The sequence below is a fragment of the Platalea leucorodia genome (genome assembly GCF_965183815.1).
Source record: "Platalea leucorodia genome assembly, chromosome: W".
NCBI lineage: Eukaryota > Metazoa > Chordata > Aves > Pelecaniformes > Threskiornithidae > Platalea > Platalea leucorodia.
In genome coordinates this window covers 3,320,693-3,342,512 of record NC_138859.1, presented here as the reverse complement: position 1 = coordinate 3,342,512, position 21,820 = coordinate 3,320,693, and the positions used below count along the sequence as shown (strand labels likewise).

Below are 21,820 nucleotides of genomic sequence, written 5' to 3'. Positions count from 1 at the left end.
GCTTAAACTGGGCCGTGGGACTGGGACCGAGCGGACAAAAGGGGCGGAAAAGCCGTCGGAAGTGATGTGGCCGTGACGCGCCCTCGCGTGACGTCACGCCGGGTTGGGGAGAGTGACGTCACCGCGCAACAGCACATCACCTCGCAAAGAGCCGCCTCTTTGGTAGTGAAAAAGCTTTATTCTGGGGGGGAAAAAAAGAGGGGGTGGTGGGCGCGCCGGGCCGGGGACCGGCCCCGGGTGGGCGTGACGTCATACAGTGGGGTGTGATGCAATCGGTGCAGCGCAGCTCCTCCGTCCAGGGGCGGCGGCAGGACCGGGACCCCCCCCCAGTCCTACCTGCATCGGCCGCCCCGCAGCGAGCGGCGGGTCAGGCGGGTGAGCAGCACCTTCACCCGGCCCCAGTGCGAGCGCCCGTCCTGCCGGGGAGACGCGGCCGTCAGCGGCGGGGGACCTGCGGGACCCCTGCCCGCCTCGCCCCGCCGTCCCCCGGCCTCTACCTTGTCCGGCGTCGGGGCGCCCGCCCCGCTCTCGGAGGGGTCCAGCAGGCTGGGGGAGCTGGCCGAGTGCCCCCACGTCCTCCGGCATGGCCCAGGGTCGGGTGCTGCATGGGAGAAGGGGGATAAAACCAGTGTGGGGGTCCGGCCGGGCACGGTCCCGCCATCCCCGCGTCCCACCCCGCTCACCTGGAGCATGGCTGTCCGAGCAGGAGCGTGGCCGGAACCGCTCGCCCCTCCACACGGCCGGGTCCTGCCTCGACGGCTCCCGGGTGGGCTGTGGGCAAGGAGGGGCAGGGTGTGAGCTGGGACTCCCCGGCACCACCACCCCCAGCACCCCACCTCCTCCCAGCCCTCACCGCGGTGTCAGGGCGGGTGCGCCGGGCGTCCGCCGCCTGCTGCCGGAGGAGCTGGTTGTCCTGCTGCAGCCGGGCCAGGCGCTCCAGCATCTGGCAGACGTGCTCCAGGTACCGCAGCCCCTGCCCCGGCACGGGCGGCACGGCCTCCGGCACAGCCTGCGGGCGAGCAGGGCCTCGAGGGCTGCCGGGCGGCCGAGCCCCCCGAGCCGCAGCCACCCCTTCCCCGGCACACACCGATCCCTCGGCGTCCTCCACGCTGGGCTCCTCCGGATCCCGGGGGTCCCACGCCGGCTCGGCCCGCAGGTCGGCCGCGCTGGTGCTGTGTCGGCCAAGCTGTCGCGGGCAGCGCCCGGGCACCCGCTGCCTCTTGCTGCGCTGCGCTGCCTGCACCAGCTTCTTGCTGGCCGAGCAGCTGCGGGGCGGCCGGGGGGGCTCAGTGCCCGGCTCCTCTCCGGGGGGGCTCTTCTCCGGTGGGAAGCCATCGAGGGAGAAGCTGCTCTCGGAGCCCATGGGGGTGGAGGGCGAGTGCTCGTTGCTGGCCATTTCCACTCCGGAGTCCTCCGACTCTGACTTGAGGAGCCGCCCGCTTGCCAGGGGGCTGCCGGGGGAGAGGGGTGGCGGTGGGGGGGGTCCCCAGGTGCTCATCCCGCCCGGGGGCTGCCGCGGGCTCTCCTGCAGCCGGCGGTAGACGCTGGCGGAGGTGCGCACCACGCAGCTCTCCGCCGTCTCCCAGGGACCATCTGTGGGGCGAGGGAGGCCCGGTGGCGTCGGATGGGGGGTCCCCGGGTGGAGGCAGGGCAGGGTGCTGGCCGTCCCCGCGTGCCCAGGTGTGGGCCCCCCACCCCTCCCAGCCCCTCGAGCCACCCAGCCATGCCTGAAGCTGCTCTCCCCACCGCCCTGCGGAGTCACAGCCCCCCTGCCCAGGGACCCCTCTCCGCAGGGTCCCTGCAGCCCCTGCCTGGTGCGGGGGATGCTCGGACGATGGCAGCATGTTGTCGCTGCTCCCCAGAAACATACCCCTGCGCCCAGCCCCATCCTCCCTCCTCCCTCCCCACGTTGCTGAGCTGCCTGGGGAGCCCCCGCGGTCCTCGCCCCGACCTGGCCGGGGCTGCACAAGGGTCTGCTCTCACCGCACCCCGCTCCGGCTCGGTGCCGGCCAACCCAGGACACAGCAGGGCCACGGGGTCCGTCCTCGCCCCGTTGCGGGACGGCTCCGGGGACCTCTGGCTCCTCACTCTTGTCCCCGCAGCGTGGGGGATGTCGCCGGCCGGGGTGCGCCTACCATCGCCCTGCAGCTCAGGGTGGGATTGCAGAGAGGCAGCGGGGGTCTCGGCCCTCCTCGCGCGGGCGCTCACCTCCCTCCCCAGCCAGGCCGCGGCAGAGGGCTCAGGGAGGTGGGGAGCGAAGCTTTGGCACCCTCCCAGCACTAAACTGGGGGTGCAGAGCTGCCCACCCCCCCGGCAAGCCCCTGCTCGGAGGCTCGCGCTCCCCCACGCACTCACAGCAGCTGAACCTCCTCTTCCAGACGGCGCGGGAGCCACCCCACATTGCCGAGAGCCGGAGCCGACTGCCGGGCGCGCGTCCCGGCGCTCCCTTTTATAGCCACCCCAGCCGGCGACAGGCCCTGTATCCAGAGGCATCTCATTACAGGACTGGTTCCCAACTGGTTCCTTTGAGGGTTTGGGATCGGTGATACTGGCTGGGCCGGTGGTTAAGGGCTCCTTTCCCACCCCAACCGGGAAGGCGAGAGGGTTATTTGGGCACCGGCAGGCTGCAGGCAGACAGCCGGGTGCCGGATGAATCCCACCGCTTTGGGGGAACCCTGCTCAGGGTTGAATTCACCGGCGAGGGGTCCCCGGTGCTCCCAAAATTCCCACCACCGTGCAGCCGCACCACTTCAGCCGGGGCTGGAGCCACTCACCACGCATCCCTCGCGGGCTGGCGAGGCCGGTGCCCGCACGGCACGGGAGCCGGCACCGGGCCGTCGCGGCCGGCTGGCGGACAATCCCACCGTTCAGCGGCCGTATGAATCCCAGCAATGCCGTGGGGCGGCCCCTCCGCCCCGGCACAGCCGGCTGCCAGCGGCCCCGCTCCCACGTACCGAATTTCCACAGGCTGCTGGGGCTGCACGGGACGGCCCCACGTGCCGAGGAGCTGCTTTCCTCCCGGCCACGGCGTTTCCCTCACCACCATGGGGTTTCACCAGGGCTCGGAGCCCCACTGGGGTTCTCCTCATCACCAGGAGAGCTCAAACCATCCCCGTGGGAGCTGCCGCCGTGCTGGGGGTCCCCTCGAGTCTGCAGCCCTGGCTCAGACCCCCAGTACCTCCCAGTTTTTGCTGCTGGACGGGGGGTGGTCCCAGCACAGCCTGAGCTGGGGGGGGCAGGTAGAGATGGGCTGGAGGTTTCTGGGACCCCCACACCGCATGTGGGAACCCAGGGGGCTGCACCCCAGTGCAGGTACAGGCACAGCCCAAATATGTACTTGAAGGCAAAACCTGGTTTGAATTCCCAGCGCAGCCAGCACCCTGGGCCCCTCCCAGCAGGGGCTGCAAACTGGGGGTCTAGGGACCCCCTTCAGCATAGACACTGCAAACCGGGGGGTGTCGGGGACCCCCGGGGCCCCCCTCCAGCACAGACACTGCAAACTGGGGAGTGCTGCAGACCCCCAGAGCCCCTCTCCAGCACAGACGCTGCAAACTGGGGGGTGCTGCGGACCCCCAGAGCCCCTCTCCAGCACAGATGCTGCAAACTGGGGGGTGCCGGGGACCCCCAGAGCCCCCCTCCAGCACAGACACTGCAAATCGGGGGGTGCCGGGGACCCCCAGGGCCCCCCTCCAGCACAGACAGCCCAAACCAGGGATCCCTAAGGATCCCCCTCCAGCATGAACTTCGCAGGTTGGGGACCACGGGGGGTCCCCCCATAGCCCCTGGGACCACCGACTCACCGCGCTGCGGCTCCATGCTGAAGGCTCCGCGGCGGCGCAGGGGCATCCCCGGGCAGGGGGGAACCGGGGGCCGGGCAGGGCGCACCGGGGGCCGGGGAAGGAGCACCGGGAGGGCCGGGCAGGGCGCACCGGGGGCCGGGGAAGGAGCACCGGGAGGGCCGGGCAGGGCGCACCGGGGAAGGAGCACCGGGGGCCGGGCAGGGCGCACCGAGGGCCGGGCAGGGCGGAGGGGGCGGCTCCACTGCTCCTCCGCCGCTTTATGGAGCACGGCCCCGGGGCGGGGACCGGGGGGGGCCGCTCCCTGCCCGGGCTGCACCTTTGCCCCCAGCCCCGGTCCGGGGCTCTGCTACCCGAAGCGTTTATTCCTCTTTCTCCCGTGCACACGCTGCCAAGGCAGGACCGTCTCCATCCCTCCCTGGGGATGCTGAATTAAAGTGCTAACAGCATTGAGCACTGCAGACCTGGAGCTGGCATGGGGCTGTGCCTGCCTGTACCCCTGCCTGTACCCCTGCCTGCCTGACACCTGGCAGGGACCCCGGGCAAAGGGACCCCCCGGCCGGTGCACAGGCAGACCCACACATGTCCGGCAGCGAAGGGCCCGGGCCTGATCCCTCTGGGAATTCGGTGCCTCCATGGTGAGAGCTGGGCCGCGCACGGGGGGCTGCGGTGTACCCCCAGGCAGAGAGCGGGCAGCGGGGCAGGGGAGCCGGCCGGGGCTGTGGGGAGCCATGGGACGTGGGAAGGGGCTGGTCCTCGGCCAGGCTTGGTGGGGAGCTGCCGATAACAGCAAAGCCCAGATAACAGCAAAGCCCATCTGCGTGCAAACAGGCACGGAGGGCTGAGAGCAGCGATAAGAGCCCACCTGGGCCTCTGCAGGACAAAGACCCTGGCCAACAGCCCGCAATAAATCCCTGACACCTCCCAGGGACGCCCAGAGCAAGGAGGGGACCGTCCGGCCCCGCGGGGAGCCCTGACCTTCCCGGGAGCAGGGCAAGGCCAGCCAGCACCGAGCCCCGTGCATCAGCAGAGCACCAGACCCCTGGAGCCTGTGCCAAGCCCCGGACCCCACCGTGGGGCAGGGGGTTCGCTTCCAGCTCCCCACCGCTGCTCTGGGCGCAGGCAGGAGGGCTGCGGGGTCCGGGGTCCCTGCCTGCACCCTGGGGCTGGGGGGAAGCCCACCTTCCCCAGCCCTGGGAGGGCACAGGCTGCCTGCCCCCCCCCACCCCCCCTGCACAGACCAGACACAGGAGTGGAGCAAATATATATTATATTTATATAGAGATCTGGTTTAATATCTCGGAGAAGCCCTTTGCAGTCAGTGTACAAAGCGGTGCCAGCCCCCTCTCCGATACCTAAGTGCTCAAGCGTCCCTGTGCCCCCCGCCATGTCCCTGCTGTGTCCCCTGGCGTGTGCAGCTGCTGAGAACGGACCCAGCTCATCACACACGCTGAGACAGCACGGGCGAAGGCGAGCGGCTGCAGTGCATCCCCCCTCCCCCATCTGCAACCTGGTGATGCCCTCAGCCCCCAACCCAACACCCCCCCCACCGCAGACCCCAACCCTACCACAGCAGCGGGGCTGGTGGGGTGTCCCCGCGGGGGGAACGGGGTGCTTGCTGCTCCCATGACACAGGGGTGCAGGCAGCGAGCTCCCCTCCGCACTGCGCCGGTGCCTGGGGCTCAGGAGTGGGGGGCGATGGGGGGGGCGGCGGGCCCCCCCGGGGCACCCTGGTAGCGCAGGCGGGCGTGCTTCTCGCAGTAGAGCTCGTCGCCCACCCAGAAGTGACCCCGCATCTTCAGGTTGAGGCCGCAGTCGGCGCAGGCGTAGCAGGACGGGTGCCGGTAGCGGCCGTCCTGGATCCTCACCGCCTGCGTCCTGGGGGAGACGGGGAGGGGGGCATCAGCGGGGCACCCCGTGTTCCCCCCGGGGCCCCCGCCCAGGATCAGCCCCATTTTGGCCCTGCCGGGAGCGATGGCAGGGACAGATCCTGAGCCCCCCGCCCAGCCCCACTCACGCGATGGTGCTGCCGCACTTCTCGCAGACGTGCAGCTTCTGGACGCCGGCCACGGGCTTGCGGGTGCTGGGCGAGAGCCGGCTGGGGAAAGGGACTGCGGGGCCAGCTGCAGGGAGACGAGGCCGTCACGGTCCTGCCAACCCCTGGCCAGACCCCCCCCATCTCTCCCTGTACCCCCTCACCTCCGCCCTCGTCCTCCAGAGCCTCCTGCAACAGGCGGAAAGTGCTGGACTGCCGCGGGGCCGCCCGCAGCTCCCGGTTCTCCTGCAGCATCTTGTAGACCTCCGAATCCTCCTCCAAACGTCGCATGGCCGACTCCGAGCCCAGGCTGCGGGACGGCACCCCGGGGGGAGATGGGGTGGGGGGTTCCCAGCACCCGGACGCCTGGGTCCGCCGGGCTGCACCCCGCCGCCCGCCACCTGCTCCCTCCACCCTGGGGAGCTGCCCCAGCCTGCCCGGCCCTCCCACGTCCCTACCTACCTCTTAACTCTTTGCACGGGCTCCCTCAGCAAGGCGGCACCCAGCACGCACCCTGGGGTGCCAAGCCGCCGCGCCGGGATGGGTGCATGGGGCTGGGGGCTTCCCCGCCTCCGTGTCCCACCCCGCACGGCCCCAAGCCCGCTCCGTACCTGTTACAGGGGCTGGGAGGGGGCGAAGAGCGGCGCCGCTCTCTGCACGTCTCCCAGGGGTTTGGGGGGGCCCTGAGTCCCGGTGAGGGCGGGCGGGGGGGTGGAGGCAGGGTCGACCCCGGGGAGCTGTTCTGGCGGCTCAGGCTTCCTCGCTTCTGGCAGGGGGAGAGAGGTGCTGGGTGCCCTGGGGGTATGGGGGGCCAGGGGGTGCTGCAGCAGCCCCCCAGCACGCCCCAAGCCTGGGGGTGAGCGTGGCATCTCCCAGGCAGAGCGAAGGGAAGGGTGCCTGCAGACCCCCCCTCTCCTCCTGGGCACCCCAGGGACACCCAGACCTGGCCCGGGGGCTTTTTCCAAGCCCTGGTCCCCAGAGGGCTGGGTGCTCCGCCTTGCTCCCCGGGAGGGATGCAGGGATGCTCCATGGCTCGGCCAGTGGCACCCCAGGGGGGCCAGGGGCAGCACCCCCACCCTCCCCACCCCGGTAACCCTACGCCTGCGCCCGTCCCCTCCCCGCCATCTGCTCCTGCTTAGCGGCCCCGGCGAGGCAGGAAAGGCGAAACCCCGGCTAAGTGGAAGCCGATGTTCCCAGGAGCAGCCGCCACGCAGATGCAAACCCTGGCAGGAGCCCGGGGACGGGGACGGGGACGAGGAGCCCCTGCCCGGACCCCGCGGAGATGGAGAGGGGCAGCGCCAGGGCTCTGCGGGGTCACGAGCAGGCGAGGGACGAGCTAAAATTAGGCACGGGTGGAGCTGGCTGCCTTGGCCTCGTCCCCACCAGCGCCAACCCGCCCCGGGATGCGACGAAAAGCGTGGTCCAAGGGCAGCCATTCCCCTCGCCGCCCCTTTGGGCAGGGGTTTTTGGGCACGGCATCCCGCACAGCCCCAGCCCCGCGGCGGCGGGGTCTCCGGGGCAGGGAGGGACCCTCCGGGGCCGGCACCAAAGCAAATAAAGGGCTGGGGAGGAAGGAGGGAGCCGGCGGCCGGAGGAGCCAAGGGGTGGCCGGGGCTGCGGCCAAAGGCAGCTGGGAAGGGCCGCGCTCGGGGCCACTGCGCTTCCCGATTTGGGCTTGAAAAACAAGAAAAAAGAAAGCGGGGAGGGAGGAGAGGAGGGAGACGCCAAGCCCGGAGCCAGCGGCTGCCCCGCGGGGTGCAGCAGCCACCCGAAACCGCAGCAGGGAGGGATGGGGCGGCCGCCGGCATCCCGGGACCGGTCCGGGCGGTGGGGGAGGCATCCCGGCCCCCCGGGCATCCCGGCTTGGCTCCCCGGGCATCTCACCGTGGCAGGGGCTGGTGGGTGCTGCCGGGGGTGCGCCAGGCCGTGGGTCCCTGCCGTGCCAACGCCCCAGTCCCCCGGGCTTGCGGGAGCGGGGCCCGGCCTCCCCAAACTGGTTTGGCCTCCCCAGGCTGGCGCCGTTGCCAAGAGGCGCCGGGTAGGAGCAAGCAAAACATCCCTGGCCAGGTGTGCTGGTGCCCGCCGGGCCCCGGGGTGCCTGCCAGTGCGGCGGGGAGGCGGCCGGCGGCACCGGCGGCACCGGCAGACGCGGTCCCCAGGGCAGAGCGGGGCTGGGTGGTAACATGGCAATGGGGCTGCAACGGAGGATGCTATGGGGCTGCAAAGGGCGGCGGTTTGGGGTTGCAAAAGGTGATGGTCTGGGGCTGCAAAGAGTAAAGGTGTGGGGCTGCAAAGGGCAATGGTCTGGGGCTGCAAAGAGGTGATGGTTTGGGGTTGCAGAAGTTGATGGTTTGGGGCTGCAAAGGGCGATGCTGTGGGGCTGCAAAGGGCGATGGTTTGGGGCTGCAAAGGGCGATGGTTTGGGGCTGCAAAGGGCGATGCTGTGGGGCTGCAAACGGTGGCTGTGCACGGATGCCCCCCAGCATCTCTGCCTGGCCCCGCACAGCCCCCCGGCTCCCTGCTCACCTGGCGGAGGCCGGGACAGGCAAACTCCTCTTCCAGGGGCTGCGAGCTGTGGGGAGAGGACAGAGCCATCAGGAGAGTCCCTGGCCCTGCCCGGACCCCTGCCCACACCCCCAGCCTCACATGCAGCCGGGTCCGGCCTTACCTGCTGCCGCCGGGTGGGGGGCTGAGGGATGCCGGGCTGGAGTAGGAGGGTCTCAGGGCACCCCGGCTCTCTTCCTGCATCCGCAGCGTGTCCTGGGGACGGGAGCGAGACAAAAATCAGCCCTGGGTGGGGGGCCGGGGTGTGCAGGGGCTGCCCGGGGCTCACCTGGAAGCGTGTGGCCAGCCTCTCCGGTGAGGCGTCCCCGTTGGCGTGGCTGGGAGGTGGCACCGGGGACCTGGGGACCAAGGGAGAGTGGGGGGTCCTGCATCTGCCCCAGGAGCATGCAGCCCCTCCGCAGCCCGCGTGGCCATTCCCCTGCGGCCCCTCGGGGAGGCGGTGAGAGGCAGCAGCCCCAGGCCCCCAACTGGGACCAGTCGGCCAGGTAACGGCTGCCAGGGCTGCCCGGCCTCGTTACCGCCTGACTCTTTAATTACAGAGCCGGGACAGGCTCCTGCGGGGATGGCACAGCCCCAAGAGTCGCCGGAGGGGAAAAACAACCAGCGCACACGTGGTTGGGGACCCCAGCCTGCGTGGGGACGCTGCTTCCCCGGGGCTGGGGACCCAGGCGTCCGGGCTGTCACCCCCCAATCCCGGCACCCACCTCTCCACCTGCAGCTGGAGCTGCCCAGGGCTCTGCTTGATCTTATTCTGCGCCTCCACGTTGAGCATCTCGGCCGCGCTCTCCCCGTTGATGGCGACGATGACGTCCCCTGGCCGGAGGTCGCCCGCGGCCGCCTTCCCATGCTCCGTCACCTCCACGGAGAAGGGGACACGGGGACAGCCCCAGTGTTATCTTGAAGGCGCTGGGGACAGCGAGCCCCCCGCCAGCCGTCCCTTGGCCCCGCGCACGCCGGTGGGAAGCAGCCTTTAATTGCAGCATCCCCACGTGCAGCCCTCATGCACGGCCGAGGTCCCGGCACGTTGGGTACCGGTCCCCGAATCCCACCCCACCGGGATGCTCCCACCCACCGGGGTCCCAGTGGCCCTGCCAAAACAGCGCCAGTCCCTCTGCCGGGGTGTGCACCGGCCAGGGGGGACCAAGGCCGCGGCAACAACAGCCGGAAAGCCGGCACAGCCCTGCCCAGCCCAGGGGCAGCACGAGCCCCCGCGCCGTCGTCGCCCGCCGTGGGGCCGTTCCCACGGCAGGATCCCTCAAGGACAGTAAACAGGATCCGCTCCCCGGAGCAGCCCGGCACGTCACCCGCCCTGGCAGCCCTCCTTGGGGCGAGGGGACACACAAGGGGGTCTTACCTTGGAGACGGTGATGGGTTTGCCGAAGTCCCTTCCCCCGGTGATGCGGAAGCCCCAAGGGGCCGGGCCGGCGAGGGTCACGGTCACCGGCATGGCAGCGGGCGGCTCTGGGCGGGCAGGGAGCCGCGGCGTCAGGAAACCCCGGGGCGCCGAGGGGACGAGGCAGAGGAGAGCCCTCTCCTCCCTCCGCGGGGCACAGCCCGGCAGACCACCCGCCGCAGGCCTCCCCCGTCCTTGTCCCCCCAAGGGTCCCCAACATGGGGCCGATGGAGACCGGCAGCGCCTTCCTTCCGGGGAGGGGACCCGCGTCCTCGCGCCGTCGCAGGGTGCCGGCAGCCACCGCTGCTTCCTCTTGCCTCGCCGGTGCCCCCGGCCGAGGCTGGCGGCCTCCTCCCCTGCCGAGCCCCCGTGGGGACGAGGGGGTCCCGGGCACCCACCGCCGGCTGCGGTGGTGCTGCCGGTGGGACGGGGCAGGCGAGGTCACCCCGCCGCCCCCCGGGCCTTGTGCGAGGCAGGAAACCGGTGCCGCCTTGGCAGCGAGGCCGGCGGCTCGGCACGGCACGGCAGGGCCAAGCCAGCGGGGTTTGGAGGGGAGGATGCGGCTGCGAGGGCAGCCAGCGGCCGGCGAGGGAAGCATCCCGCTGCTCACCGCGGCAGGGTCCGGACACGCAGCAGGGCTGCAAGGACCGCCACCCCAAGTCCTTCGCCCCACAGCAAACCCGTGCTGGGAAAGGATGCTGCGGATCCCCCGGCGCGGCGCAGGGTCCCCACGGTGCCCCAGCGAGCGTGGCAGTCCTTAGCTTCGATGGGACCAGCGGGAATGGGCAGCCCCTTCCCCTAAATGTCAGGTCTGGCATCCCTGCTCCCTGTCCGGCTGCCCCGCACCGGCCCAGCCCCGTCCTGTCCCGCCGCAGCCGGCAGCGGGAGCGCAGCTGGGCCTGACCCCGCCGGCACAGCCCCGGGGTGGCCGCGGGAGCCGGGCACCCCGTCTGCAACCGCCGGGGAAGGCATTTTAAAAATCCCAAGCGCACAAAGAGGGGCTTGAGAGGCTGCCCGGAAGAATTTCCTGGGCTGGGCTTCGCAGAGCCAGGAGGAAACCCCAAACCCCCTCCCCACGCCCGGCCCCGCTCAGCATCCCTGGGCAGCGAGCTCTGCCACCCCGGGGACCCCGATACCCGGCTGGGCACGACCCCTGCACCCCCCAAAAGCCCTGCACCCCTCCTGCAGCCTTTGCACCCCACCTCTGTCCCCTGCAACCCCTCCCTCTGTCCCCTGCACCCCTCCTCCAGCCCCTGCCCCCCTCCTCCATCCCCTGCACCCCACCTCCGTCCCCTGCTCGGTCCAGGCTCCGCGCCCCGGCACACAGCGATGCTTTTGTGGCCGTGGCGGCTGGCGGTGCCGCCTGGCACCCTGCAAGGCGTGACGGCGGGTGACAGGCGATGCCAAGAGGCGCAGGGGACGTGGGGACACACATGCGGGACAGACTGCCCGCATTCCCCCCGCCCCACTCCCCCCCCCGCCCGGGGGGGCAGCACCCCGGCCACCCCCGAGCACCGGGACCCCCGAGAGCTGCATCCCCGACGGACGGGCACCCCCCGACAGCCGGCAGCATCCCGGGACCGGCGGAGCCCCGCGTCCCCCCCGCAGCCCCCCGGGCGCACTCACCGGCGGGCGGCCGAGCCGGGCGGCCCCGTGGGGCGCTGGAGCCGAGCACGGCCCCGGCAGCGGCACCGCCCCCTCGGAAGGGGCCGGCGGAGCCCAACGGGGCCGGGCCGGGCCGGGAGGAGGCTCGGCAGCGCCGTCTGCGGGCACGGCCGCCCCGACGGGGCGGACGGAGCGGGGCTGGGCCCGGCGTGGCGGGGGGCCCCGGGCCCGGGAGATGCCCGTGGGCTGGGGGGGGGGGGTGCCCCGCGGCCCCACGCAGCCTCACCGTCCCTCCGCCCCACGCAGCGTCGCTGCCCTGGGCACCGTCGCGTCCCGCGCAGCATCAGCCCCGGGCGCCGTCGTAGCCCCACGCAGCCATCGAAGCCCCATGCAGCCCTGCATGCACCATTGCAACCGGCTGCGGACACCGATGCAGCCCCACAAGCACCACTGCAGCCCCACATGCCGCCTTGCAGCCCCCCCCCACACCACTGCAGCCCCACGTGCCCCATTGCAAACCTGCATGCCCCACTGCAGCCCCACAAGCACCATTGCAGCCCCACATGCCCCACTGCAGCCCCACAAGCACCATTGCAGCCCCACATGCCCCACAAGCACCATTGCAACACCACAAGCACCACTGCAGCCCCACATGCCACCTTGCAGCCCCCCACGCACCGCTGCAGCCCCACAAGCACCACTGCAACCCCACATGCCCCACTGCAGCCCCTCATGCCCCATGGCAACCCCACAAGCCCCCCTGCAGCCCCACATGCCCCCTTGCAGCCCCCCATGCCCCTTGCAGCCCCCCACGCACCATTGCAGCCCCGGGAACCCTGCACAGCACCGCAGCCCCACAGCGTCACCGCCATGCAGCACGACAATGCCCCAGGGGCCACCACAGCCCCACGCCGTTGCCCCACGCAGCATCCCACAGGCCCCCAGCCCACGTTTCCCCACGGGCACCGTCCCACCGGCTTCCTCCTGTCCCAGCACCACCAAGCTGGGCTTTGGCTCGGGCTGAGCTGAGCTTTAATGATGGAGAAGAAGCAAACGCGACTCCCGGGCACGTGGCACGGCCCCGGACTGGCATCTCGGGTCACAGCCGTCACGGTCAGGCCCGGCACCGGCCAGGCTCCCCCCGGCAATGGACGGAGAGGGAGGGGGAGGTATGGCCACCGGGACGGTGGGCAATAAGGCACCGGGCAGCGGTGAGGAGGGGCCGGATTAAGGCACTGGGGTGGGGGAGACCCCCACGCAGCGGGGATTGGTCCCTGTTAGAAGCAGCCCCATAGGGGCAGGAGGGAGCTGGAGGCACTTCGTCCCCGTGGGGGGACATGGTGGGGATGCCGGGCGGCCGAGGCGGGACATGGGGGAGCCCCTGGCCCCCACGCCGCCCACCGGGCTCCTCTTCTGCGCGCTGTGGGTCACACCGGCGCCACGTAATTGCCGGGGAAAGTGCCGAATTTCTGCGTCCTCCTGGACACGCCTGGGGGGGGAAAGGCAAAGCGATGCGGTGAGGGGGCCGCGGTGGCATCCCGTCCCCGTCCCCATCCCCGTCCCGGCGGCCACGCACCCACGAACCAGCCGTCGTCGCACTGCTGCATGACGTCCACACGGTCCCCCTCCAGCAGCTCCAGCTCGTCGGCGTTTTGGGGCCGGTACTGGTACAGCGCCCGGTACCTGCGAGACACAGCGTGACCAGAGCCCGCGCCACCACGGGTCCCACCTGGGGACACTGTGCCACGGTGCCGCTCCTGGCCCAACTTACGGCGTCCACTGGATTTCGGAGCCGTTGTAGGACGGGGCGGGCTCGGGGCGGGTGCTGGTGGGTGCCCCCGGGGCTGCGTGCTGCAGGCGGAGAGGATGGGTGCAGCGTTACGGGGCAGCACCCACATCCCCGGCGGTGCCGGGGCACGATGCCGGGGCTGGGGGCTGCGGCGGGGGGTCTCTCACCTGCTCAGGGGGCCAGGCTGGACGCCAAGGCTCCTGGGGATGGGTGGCCGCAGGGTGCGAGGGGCCGGCGGGGGCCGGTGAGGGGCTCGGGGCACCAGCACGGGGCAGCTTTGGGGAGGGGGGGAAGGCGAAGCCGAGGTGGCGGGGTGAGGACGGGCACCCACCGGCCTCACCGGGGCCCCGTTCCGCCACCTGGGGGGAGCCGGCGGAAAGTGGGGGGCCCCGGGGACCGGGCGAGCGCTGCAGGGACGGGGAGCCGGCCGGGGGCCGGGGGCTGGCGGAGGCGGGTGAGGGTGGGAAGTCCTCAGCGGTGGCTTTCACCCGTGGCTCCTTCAGCACCTGAACGTAGGTGGCGGGGAAGATGCCCTGACGGCTGGTGCCGGAGATGCGCCCCTCATACCAGTTCTCATCCACCCGCCGCACCAGGCAGATCCGCTCGCCCTGCCGAGGGGACGAGAGGACAGGTTAGCACGGTACGGCACGGCACGGCACGGCACGGCACGGCACGGCACGGCATGGCACGGCACGGCACGGCATGGCACGGCGGTACCTTGCGGAAGGAGAGCTCGACGGGCAGCTCCCCTCGGAAGTTGTAGAGCGCCAGGGCCTCCCCGTACTCCAGCACCTGGATGGTGGGTGCCTTGATGGGCTTGGGCACCTCCGTGGGGGGCAGGATCTGGGGGGACACACGGGTGACAGTCAACACCAGGCTCTCCAAGCCCGGCCACCCCCTCTCCATCCCCCGGGCTCACCTCCACGTAGTTGGAGGGGAAGATGCCCACGCGGCCGTGGTGCTCGCCCTCCAGCCAGTTCCTGTCCACCTCCTTATGGATGTAGACGATGTCCCCCTTCTGCAGCGTCAGCTCCCTGCAAGCGGCAGCGCTCAGGGACACCGCTCGTGCCGGTCCCAGGGGACACCGACCCATCTCCGGCACGGCCGCCCCACATCCCGGGGCTCCTCCGGTCCCCACCCACCGCCCGCGGGACCGTGGGGGCACGGCGGGGACCCCCAGCAGCGCCGTCACTTACTTGGGTGACTCGGCTTGGAAATCAAACTTGAGGCGAGCGGCTTTCATCTGGGGAGGGAGAGGAGCAGTTATGGGGGGACCCCCCATCCCGACCATCTCCGCTCCCGTATGGGATGGGACCATCCTGGCCTCACCTTCTTCTCCTCCTTCCTGACGGCCTCCGCGGGGTCCCCCATGTCGGACAGGCTGGGGAGGGTCCCTGGCCTCAGGGTGTCTGCAAAGAGTGGGGTGTCACCGGCCGGCGAGACCGGGGTGTGTGGGGTGCCCCATGGCACGGCACGGCTCGGGGGGGGCTCACCTCTGCCGGGAGCTGCACGGCTCCGATCGCTGGCCAGCCCCAGGCCACCCCGCTCCATGCCGGGGCTGGCGGGCGGGCGGTGGGTGCTGGGGGGGCTCTGCAGCCGGCGGGGTGACAGGGGGCTCCTGCGGGGTGACAGCGGTTCAGGGCAGGGCTGAGCCCCGCATCCAGCCCCGCTGCCACGCACCCCCCTGCCCTCCCTGCTCCCGACCCTCTGGCCAGGACCCCTGGGTCCCCTGGGACCAGGACGCCAGGGTCCCCCGGCTGCATCCCCCCGGGGTCTCGTCCTGGAGTCGGCCAGGCGTGACGGGTCCAAAGTTTGCCGGCGGTGCCGGTGGCACGTCCCCGCTGCCGCGGAGCAGGAAGCACGGAGCAGGCGAGCACCGGGGAGGGCCTCCTGGCTAATGGATAACCCCGCTCCCAGGGGCACTTAAAGAGCCCCAATCCCCCCCCCCCGACCGGGAGAGGGGGTCGGGCAGGGGGGCAGCCAGCCCCCCAGCCCCTAGGCACACCCCTGGGGGGTTAGGGTAGGTCCTACAAGAAGCGGAGCACTTGTTTGTTTGTTTTCCTCCCACTGCCAGGACAGGGCACGGAGCCGTGGGGTGCCCCAGGGTGTCCCCCCCGTCCCATGGTGCGATAGCACCCGCCGGCACAGGTGTCCCTTCCCCGTCTTGGTGGCATTGGGGACATGGGGACACGGCGGTGGGAATCCAAGCGCCGTCACCTCCCCTGGGGCTGAGCCCAACGCCAGGACACAGCGTCCCTGCCCGGGCTGGACGGGGGAAAGGGTCAGCCCCGGTCTGGCCCCGTCCCACCCACCGGGCAGCCAGCCCGGCGCCGGGGTCCCCCACCCGTGGCGGGGCGTGGTGGGGGCAAGGCGGCCAGCGGTGCCACGGGGGGCTCCATGGGGGTCCGTGGGGCATGCGGGGGGACCCCCACCCCACCGCGGGAGCCGGGACGCTGGAGGGACAATCCCGCCTGCCCCCCGCCACCCCAGCGTGGGGCCCTGTCCTGCCGCCGCCCCCCGCCACGAGTGGGGCATGGGGCAGTAGGATTTGGGGTTCGGGGGTGCGGGGAGCAGCCGGCTTTACTCACCGAGCCGCCGGGGAGGCCGGAGCAGGGGAGCGAGCGGTGGGAGCAGCCGCCGAGCTCTGCCGGAGAGGAGCGGGAGGGGGTGGGAGAGAAAAATTAATCATCCAAGAGGCTGAGTCTCCGCGGGAAGCGAGGGAGTCCAGCGCCGGGCTGCGCAGAGCCAATAACCGCCGGACGGACGGCGCGGCGAGACAGGGTCCTAGAGTCCCGCGGCCACGGCCACGGCCACGGCCACATGCCGCTGGGCGGCCTTGCGTGCACCCAGCCGTGCGTGCATCCAGATGCGCACGCAGCCGGCCACGCGTGTACCCGGCCGTGCCCGCATCCAGCTGGGCGCGCATCCCGCCGCGTTCCCGCCTGGTGCGCGCAAGGCCGCGCACGCAGCTGGATGCGGGCACAGCTGGATGCGGGCACCGTCAGCCCTGCGCGTCCCTTCAGTGCCACCCAGCCCCGGGGAGGGCCGAGGGGCAGCAGGGGAGCCCCAGGCTAGCGCGGGCGGGGGCCGGGGTACCTGGCAGGGCTGCCGGTGACTCTCCATGGCCCTCATGTCCTTGTCCAGCTCCTCGCTGAGCTGCTCCAGCTCCTGCTCCAGCAGCACCTACGCGGCCAGGACGGGGCTGCGGTGGGCAAGGCTGGTGCTGCCCGCGCCCTGCGTCCCAGCAGCACGGGCACTGGGAAGCCCGCTGCCACCCCGGCCCCCCCGCCTGCCATCGGCAGCTTACCTCGATCGGCTGAGCCCGCTCCGGCGGCACCGCTGCCGGCGGCTGGAACGGGCAAGGGACCGGTTAGGTGTGCATCCACCGGCAGCATCCCTCCGTGCCGGGGCTGAGCGGGTGCTGGGGGTGCCAGGGCTGCCTACCTGCTGTGGCTGCTCCAGCACCAAGGATTGCCCTGGTTCGTAGTCAAAAATGCTGCCGGGCTCCGCGGTGGCACTGGTGTCACCCCAGCTGGGCCTGTGCAGAGCCGGGAGGAGCTCAGCCCCAGCAGCCCCCCGTTCTGTGGGCACCCCAGGAGGGGACGGGTCCCCGGGAACCATTTAAATGCCGTCCTGAGCCGCACTCACCAGTCCAGCCCGTTGGGCATGCCAGGGGGCTTGGCCAGCGACGGCCCTTTCCTCCGCGGCTCTGGGGGGGACGGAGGCACTGCGGTGGGCGAGGGGCTGAGCCTATCCATGGGGTAGCGATGGGCATCCCAGTCCGGCTCTGCGGGGATGGAGGAGGAGGTGAGCGGGTGCCGTGCCAACGCCGTGCTGTGCCGCGGCACCGGGGACTCACCTGGCAGCTTGCGGTGGATCTGCCGGAACATGCTGCGGTACCAGTCGCGGGGCCGGTCGACGCTCTGCGGGGACACGGCGGGGTGGTGAGGGGGTGACGGGGGGGAGAACCCCAGCCCCGTGCCCCCGACTCACCGAGCGCGAGGCGATGGGCATCCCTGTCTCGTCCACCGGCCCGATGCCGTCGTACTTCACCCAACGCCTCTCCCGACGTTTGCTGTCCTTGGTCCAGGTGGCCGACCAGCCTGGTGGCTGGGGGCAGGCAGGGGTGGCCCCAGGGCTGGGCATGGGGCCGGCGGGCGCCGGGGTGCTGGGTGCCCTCGCCTCCTTGGCTGGCCAGGTCTGGTACCACTCGCTCGCTGGGGACGAGGCGGGTGAGGGTGAGCCCTCACCCTCTGCCGAGCATCACTCGGGGGAGCCCGCGGGGGTGTCCCCGGGGATGCTCGGAGCAGGTACCTGAGCTCCTGGGGGCCGCCCGGCCGCGCTCGGCCACGCCGTGGGTTGCTGGGTCGTGGAAGTCGAAATTCAGCGTGTTGGAGCCGCGGTGGCGGATGACGGGCACCTGCGGCACAAGGAGGGGACTGGCACGGGGGCAACGTGGTGGTGGCCAAGGGATGGAGGCGGAGCAGCTCCCCAAATCCCCCCGGGCATGCAGCAGCCCCCGGCCCCACTCACCCGTGTCACCGTGTGCTGCGGGGGCACCCACAGTGGTGGGTGGAAGGGGGGGATGTCCTCCATGCCCAGAGCCTGGCCGGCGTTGGGGGGCAGGAGCCGGCCCGCCATGGCGGTGGGGTGCCGGGACGGCGCCCCGGGGCTGCCGGTGCCCTGCGGGGGAAAGCGGCTGCGCTCACGGCGGGTCCCGTCCCTGTCTGCCGGGTGCTCCCCTCTGGCGGCTTTGTCTCACCGCGCTTTGCCGGAGGGCTGGGGGCTCCGGTGGAGCCCCATCCCAGCCCCATCCCCACCTCCGGGGACCGTTCCCTGTTATTCACCAGTGCAGGCGACACCACAACGGGGTGACAGCCACCGAGGCACCGTCCCCAGCCTGGGGAACCTCGTAGTGCCGGGGGAAGCGGCTGTTCCCAGCCAGAAACAGCCCTGGCGTGGCTCTGCCATGCGTTCTCCATGCGGCCTCAACCCCGCCACGGCCGCATCCAGACCACCCGGCCCCTCTCCCTGCCCCAGCTCCCCAGCACGGATGGATCCAGCCCCTCTGGGCTCTTTGGGGAGAAAACACCCCAGAGCGGGACAGGGCGATGGCTGAGCCGCCTGCCCATCATCCCGGCATCCTGGTGCGCCATGGTGGGATGTGGCTGGCGCCGGTGCCCTCCCACCCGGGCACGTGGTAACAGCGGCGTCGGGCAGCGCCGCGCCGGGAAAGCTGCCAGGGCCGAGCCTCCCTGGGGCCGAGAAACACGAAAAGGCAGAAGTATTTCCCCACCCTGCAGCGCAAACAGGGAAGGGAGAGGGGAAGGAGGGGAGAGGCGGCGAGAATGCGCAGCCGAGCCCGGCACCACCCCGCCGGGAGGACGACGTGCCCGGCGGAGCCGCGGCCGTGACTCACCGCTGCGCCGCGGTGCCAGGGCCGCAGCATGGCGGGGGGCAGCCGGGGGGCCCGGGACCCCCGTAACAGCTCCCGACACCATGGCGGGGAGACGCGGGGCGGCGTTGGCGTGGGATGGCTCCAGGGGCAAGAGCAGCCCTGGGAACCTTTGGGGGACAGCCGTGTCCTTGCTCGTCCCCCTGCATTTCCATCCCCACCAGGGCGTGGGCATCACCCATGGGACTCGCAGATGCCACGGGGGACCCATGCTGAGCCTGGGACGGCACAGACCCCTCCTCGAACAGGGTGGCTGGTGCTGGCAGGGGGCTGCTAGCCCGGGACGGTGCCCTGTGTGCCCCGCACAGAGGGCAGAGCAGGCTGGGGACCCCTCGGCTCCTTGCTCCCGACACTGCCCTGCAGCCTGCAAGGCTGTAATTAATGGTTGTAACCACCACGGGGAAACTGAGGCCCCAGGAATGACTTGCCCCAGGGCACAAAAAGTGGGGTGCAGACTCCCACCCCCCCCAGGACACCCCAACCACTGCCACTCCATTCCCAGCACAGTGCCCTCCTGCAGCCCCACGGGGCTCAGCCCCGTCCCGCTCCCGCAGACCGTCCCCCAAAGCCTGGCCCTGGGGAGCAGGTCCCCGGCGGTCGCCCCCTCCTCGCCGGCCCCTGGGCCAGCTCTTACCTCCTGGCTGGTGCCGGCCGGGGGTCCCCGGGCAGCGCCGGCCTCGGTGGGGCCGGAGGCTCGGGGAGCCCCGCGGCGAGCGGGACGGAGCTGCAAGCGGCAGGGAAGAAAAATGCACGGCACAAACTTTGCCGGGGGAAGGAGAGCAGAGGCCTCAGCGTGTCACGGGGGGCCGGCGACGAGAGCCCCCCGACAGCATCCCCTGGCCGGGTCAGCAGCCGCCGTCCTCCCCGGTGCTGGGTACCCGCATGCCCCGGCCCCCCTGGGGTGCGCTCGCCCCCCCCCCCAGCACTCCCCGCTCTGGAGCGGGGCCGGCCCATTCAGAGTTTCCAGTGACATTTCCAGGGATGGGATCCAGGGAGAGGAGCCAAGAGGCTGAACTCATCCCACGCCCTGCGCACGCGTTCCCGTGCACTCGGCCCCCGCTTACGAAACGGGGCGAGTCCGGTGCCGCCGGCCCCCCGCCGGCAGCTGCCCCCCGCCGGGATGGAGCCGGGGGCTCGGAGGGGTTTTTTGGGAGCGGATGGGGAGGGAAGCGCCCAGCGGAGGTCAGGACCTGAGTGGGGAGCGGGGCTCCGTGCTCCCATGGCCCCCCAAGCCCCGTCATGGGGGGCACGGTGAAAGCCACCTGCTTTCCCACGGGCGACCCCCATCCCCTCCATCCCCCAGGGGCCTGGGCATTGGGGACCCCCGTTTAACACCTCCATGCCCTGCTCTGCGGGTGCCCCGTAGCCCACCTCATCCCCTCCGGCAGCGCCCGCGTCCCAGCCTCCGCCGCGCTCGCCCGCCGGCCGCTTCCTGCTCGCCACTCCCCAAAACTGCTGACAGCCCCGAAACCGGGCAGCCCTGGCCCTTCCGCTGTCCCACGCGCTCCCTCGTGAGCTCAGGCCTCTGCCTCCGCGGGAGGACGGTGGCTTTGATGCCAGCCAGCCCTCGGTCCCCACCGAAGCCACCCGTCCCCTGCCAGAAGCTGCTGCTGGGGATGAAGAGGCCGACGGGGCCGATGGCACGAGCCCTGCCGGGCTGCGATGCTGCACCCAGGGGACAAAGGGGACAGGAGCGGGTGCGCTCCCCGCTGTCACAGCCACGAGGACGCAGGTCCCGTCCGACAGCCGCGGGGACGGGGCGGCTGCACCGTGCACCGGTGCAAGCCGGGGACACCGCAGGGAGGAAGCAAGTTGGGGACAGGAGCTGGTTCTGCCAGGGAAACTTGGGGGGACGAGGACAGAGAGGGCAGCGCGGCCGGGGGCACAGCCGAGGGTTAAACCCCGCGAGGGGAGCCCAATCGCTCGCCAAGGGGGTGACGGTCCCCTCCAGCCCACCGAGGTCACGGCGCCCGCTGGCAATGCCCTCCCGTGGGCGGCGGGGTCCCGGCCACCCCACGCCGCTGCAGCCCATCCCGGGGGGTCCGGCTGCCCCCCGGCAGCGACCGGGACTCACCTCCGCAGCCCCATGCGCCGTCCGGGGCGAGCAGCCTGCGGGGCCGGCCCTGCTTCCCTCTGCGCGGCTCCCAGCGCCAGCCTCCGCTCGCAGATAAATATTTAACGCGCGGCCTGGGACAGGATTAACAAAGGGCGAGTGTTTCCTGTTTGCTCAGCGCGGCGATGCCAGCCGGGAACGCGCGGCCAGGCCGGCGATGCTCTCTCGGTCCGGGCTGTGGTGGGCGGCTGCCGGAGCCCCTCGCTGTCGCACCCTGCCCACGCCGAGGGAGCCCGGGGAGCGACGCTGGGTGCGAGGCAGGTTGTTGGTTTGGTGGGAACACCCAGGAAAAGGGTGGGAGAGCCGGAGCATCCCTTCCGGCAGCTGGGGACGGCTGTCACACCGCGGCGACACCGGGCCTGGGGAGCCGGCAAACGGATTGCACGTGGTGAGCTAAGCTCGACGGGGAGATGCTGACCCAAGCAGCTCCGGCAGCGGGCGGAGATGATGGAGGGGAGAAGCCAGATGTGGCAGCCACAGCTGGGGGCCAGGTCACCCCGGCTCCCCAGCCAGGGAGGGAGCAGGCGGTGCCGGAGCCGGGAGGGCTGTAGGAGCCGGCTGTAGGATGGGGATCCCCGGGCAGGAGCCGGGGGAACCAGGCCGGCTGCGGAGCCGTGACCCAGCAGGATGGAGCCTGGCCAGCACAAACACGAGGGCTGCTCACCAAAGCCCCGCATGGAGGAAGCACCCCGAAAGAGGGACGAGGAAAGAGCCGGGGGGGTGAAATGAGCTGGCAAATACCCTCCTCTTCCTCCTGGCACCCAGGCAGGCAGCGGGAGGAGGGTTATTTACCCAGCCAGCGGCTGGAAGGATGGAGGGGTGAGGAGAGGGAGCCGAGAGCTCTCCAACAAAAGCGCCCGGGAGCGACCTTCGCAAGTGCCGACGTGCCGGGGAGGTTGGGAGAGGCCGGGGAGGTTGGGAGACGCCATCTCGGCGCTGCCCCGGCCCCGGCGAGGGGCCCTGAGCGAGGCAGCGGCCGTAAAACAGATCCTAAAACCTTCCTCCCTTCCCGAAAGCCAGGCAGCACCTGTGGGGCTCCTTGCCGTGCCCTCCGCCCCGGGAGCCAGG

The 21,820-nt window shown here is 71.7% G+C and overlaps 3 protein-coding genes across 3 annotated transcripts; all 3 read right to left on the bottom strand.

Annotated features, from left to right (window-relative positions):
- Positions 1 to 332: 332 nt before the first annotated feature.
- On the bottom strand, positions 333 to 2,401 carry LOC309601682 (uncharacterized protein C8orf58-like; the record flags this gene model as incomplete). The annotated part of the gene is made up of 6 exons (XM_082334848.1): positions 333 to 416; positions 498 to 601; positions 684 to 771; positions 854 to 1,009; positions 1,088 to 1,593; positions 2,356 to 2,401. The coding sequence occupies 6 exons, from the start codon at positions 2,399 to 2,401 to the stop codon at positions 333 to 335; spliced, it is 984 nt and encodes a 327-aa protein (XP_082190974.1).
- A 2,743-nt stretch (positions 2,402 to 5,144) lies between these two features.
- LOC309601884 (PDZ and LIM domain protein 2-like) lies at positions 5,145 to 11,464 on the bottom strand. Its single transcript, XM_082335128.1, has 10 exons — positions 11,417 to 11,464; positions 9,752 to 9,858; positions 9,102 to 9,253; positions 8,666 to 8,735; positions 8,501 to 8,592; positions 8,359 to 8,404; positions 6,444 to 6,598; positions 5,997 to 6,142; positions 5,815 to 5,920; positions 5,145 to 5,675 (listed from the first exon to the last, which is right to left on the bottom strand). Exons 2-10 carry the CDS (start codon positions 9,842 to 9,844, stop codon positions 5,480 to 5,482), a joined length of 1,056 nt encoding a protein of 351 aa, XP_082191254.1. The 5' UTR covers positions 9,845 to 9,858; positions 11,417 to 11,464; the 3' UTR covers positions 5,145 to 5,479.
- Positions 11,465 to 12,420: 956 nt separating this feature from the next.
- On the bottom strand, positions 12,421 to 20,843 carry LOC309601495 (vinexin-like). The gene is made up of 19 exons (XM_082334520.1): positions 20,714 to 20,843; positions 17,718 to 17,867; positions 17,499 to 17,604; positions 17,178 to 17,401; positions 17,044 to 17,107; positions 16,833 to 16,971; positions 16,629 to 16,722; positions 16,492 to 16,533; positions 16,281 to 16,367; positions 15,773 to 15,828; positions 14,678 to 14,802; positions 14,514 to 14,593; positions 14,381 to 14,427; positions 14,104 to 14,218; positions 13,902 to 14,027; positions 13,352 to 13,792; positions 13,167 to 13,246; positions 12,972 to 13,078; positions 12,421 to 12,884 (listed from the first exon to the last, which is right to left on the bottom strand). Exons 2-19 carry the CDS (start codon positions 17,823 to 17,825, stop codon positions 12,823 to 12,825), a joined length of 2,103 nt encoding a protein of 700 aa, XP_082190646.1. The 5' UTR covers positions 17,826 to 17,867; positions 20,714 to 20,843; the 3' UTR covers positions 12,421 to 12,822.
- Positions 20,844 to 21,820: the final 977 nt, after the last annotated feature.

Coding starts and splice junctions, on each gene's coding strand:
- LOC309601495 (XM_082334520.1), bottom strand. CDS start 17,825: ATGGCGGGCCGGCTCCTGCCCCCCAACGCCGGCCAGGCTCTGGGCATG. Junction 16,723..16,832: donor ATGCCCAACGGGCTGGACTG/GTGAGTGCGGCT, acceptor GGCTCTGCACAG/GCCCAGCTGGGGTGACACCA. Junction 14,428..14,513: donor TCAGGAAGGAGGAGAAGAAG/GTGAGGCCAGGA, acceptor CTCCCTCCCCAG/ATGAAAGCCGCTCGCCTCAA.
- LOC309601884 (XM_082335128.1), bottom strand. CDS start 9,844: ATGCCGGTGACCGTGACCCTCGCCGGCCCGGCCCCTTGGGGCTTCCGC. Junction 8,736..9,101: donor CTCCAGCTGCAGGTGGAGAG/GTGGGTGCCGGG, acceptor CTTGGTCCCCAG/GTCCCCGGTGCCACCTCCCA. Junction 8,405..8,500: donor CCCCCACCCGGCGGCAGCAG/GTAAGGCCGGAC, acceptor CTCTCCCCACAG/CTCGCAGCCCCTGGAAGAGG.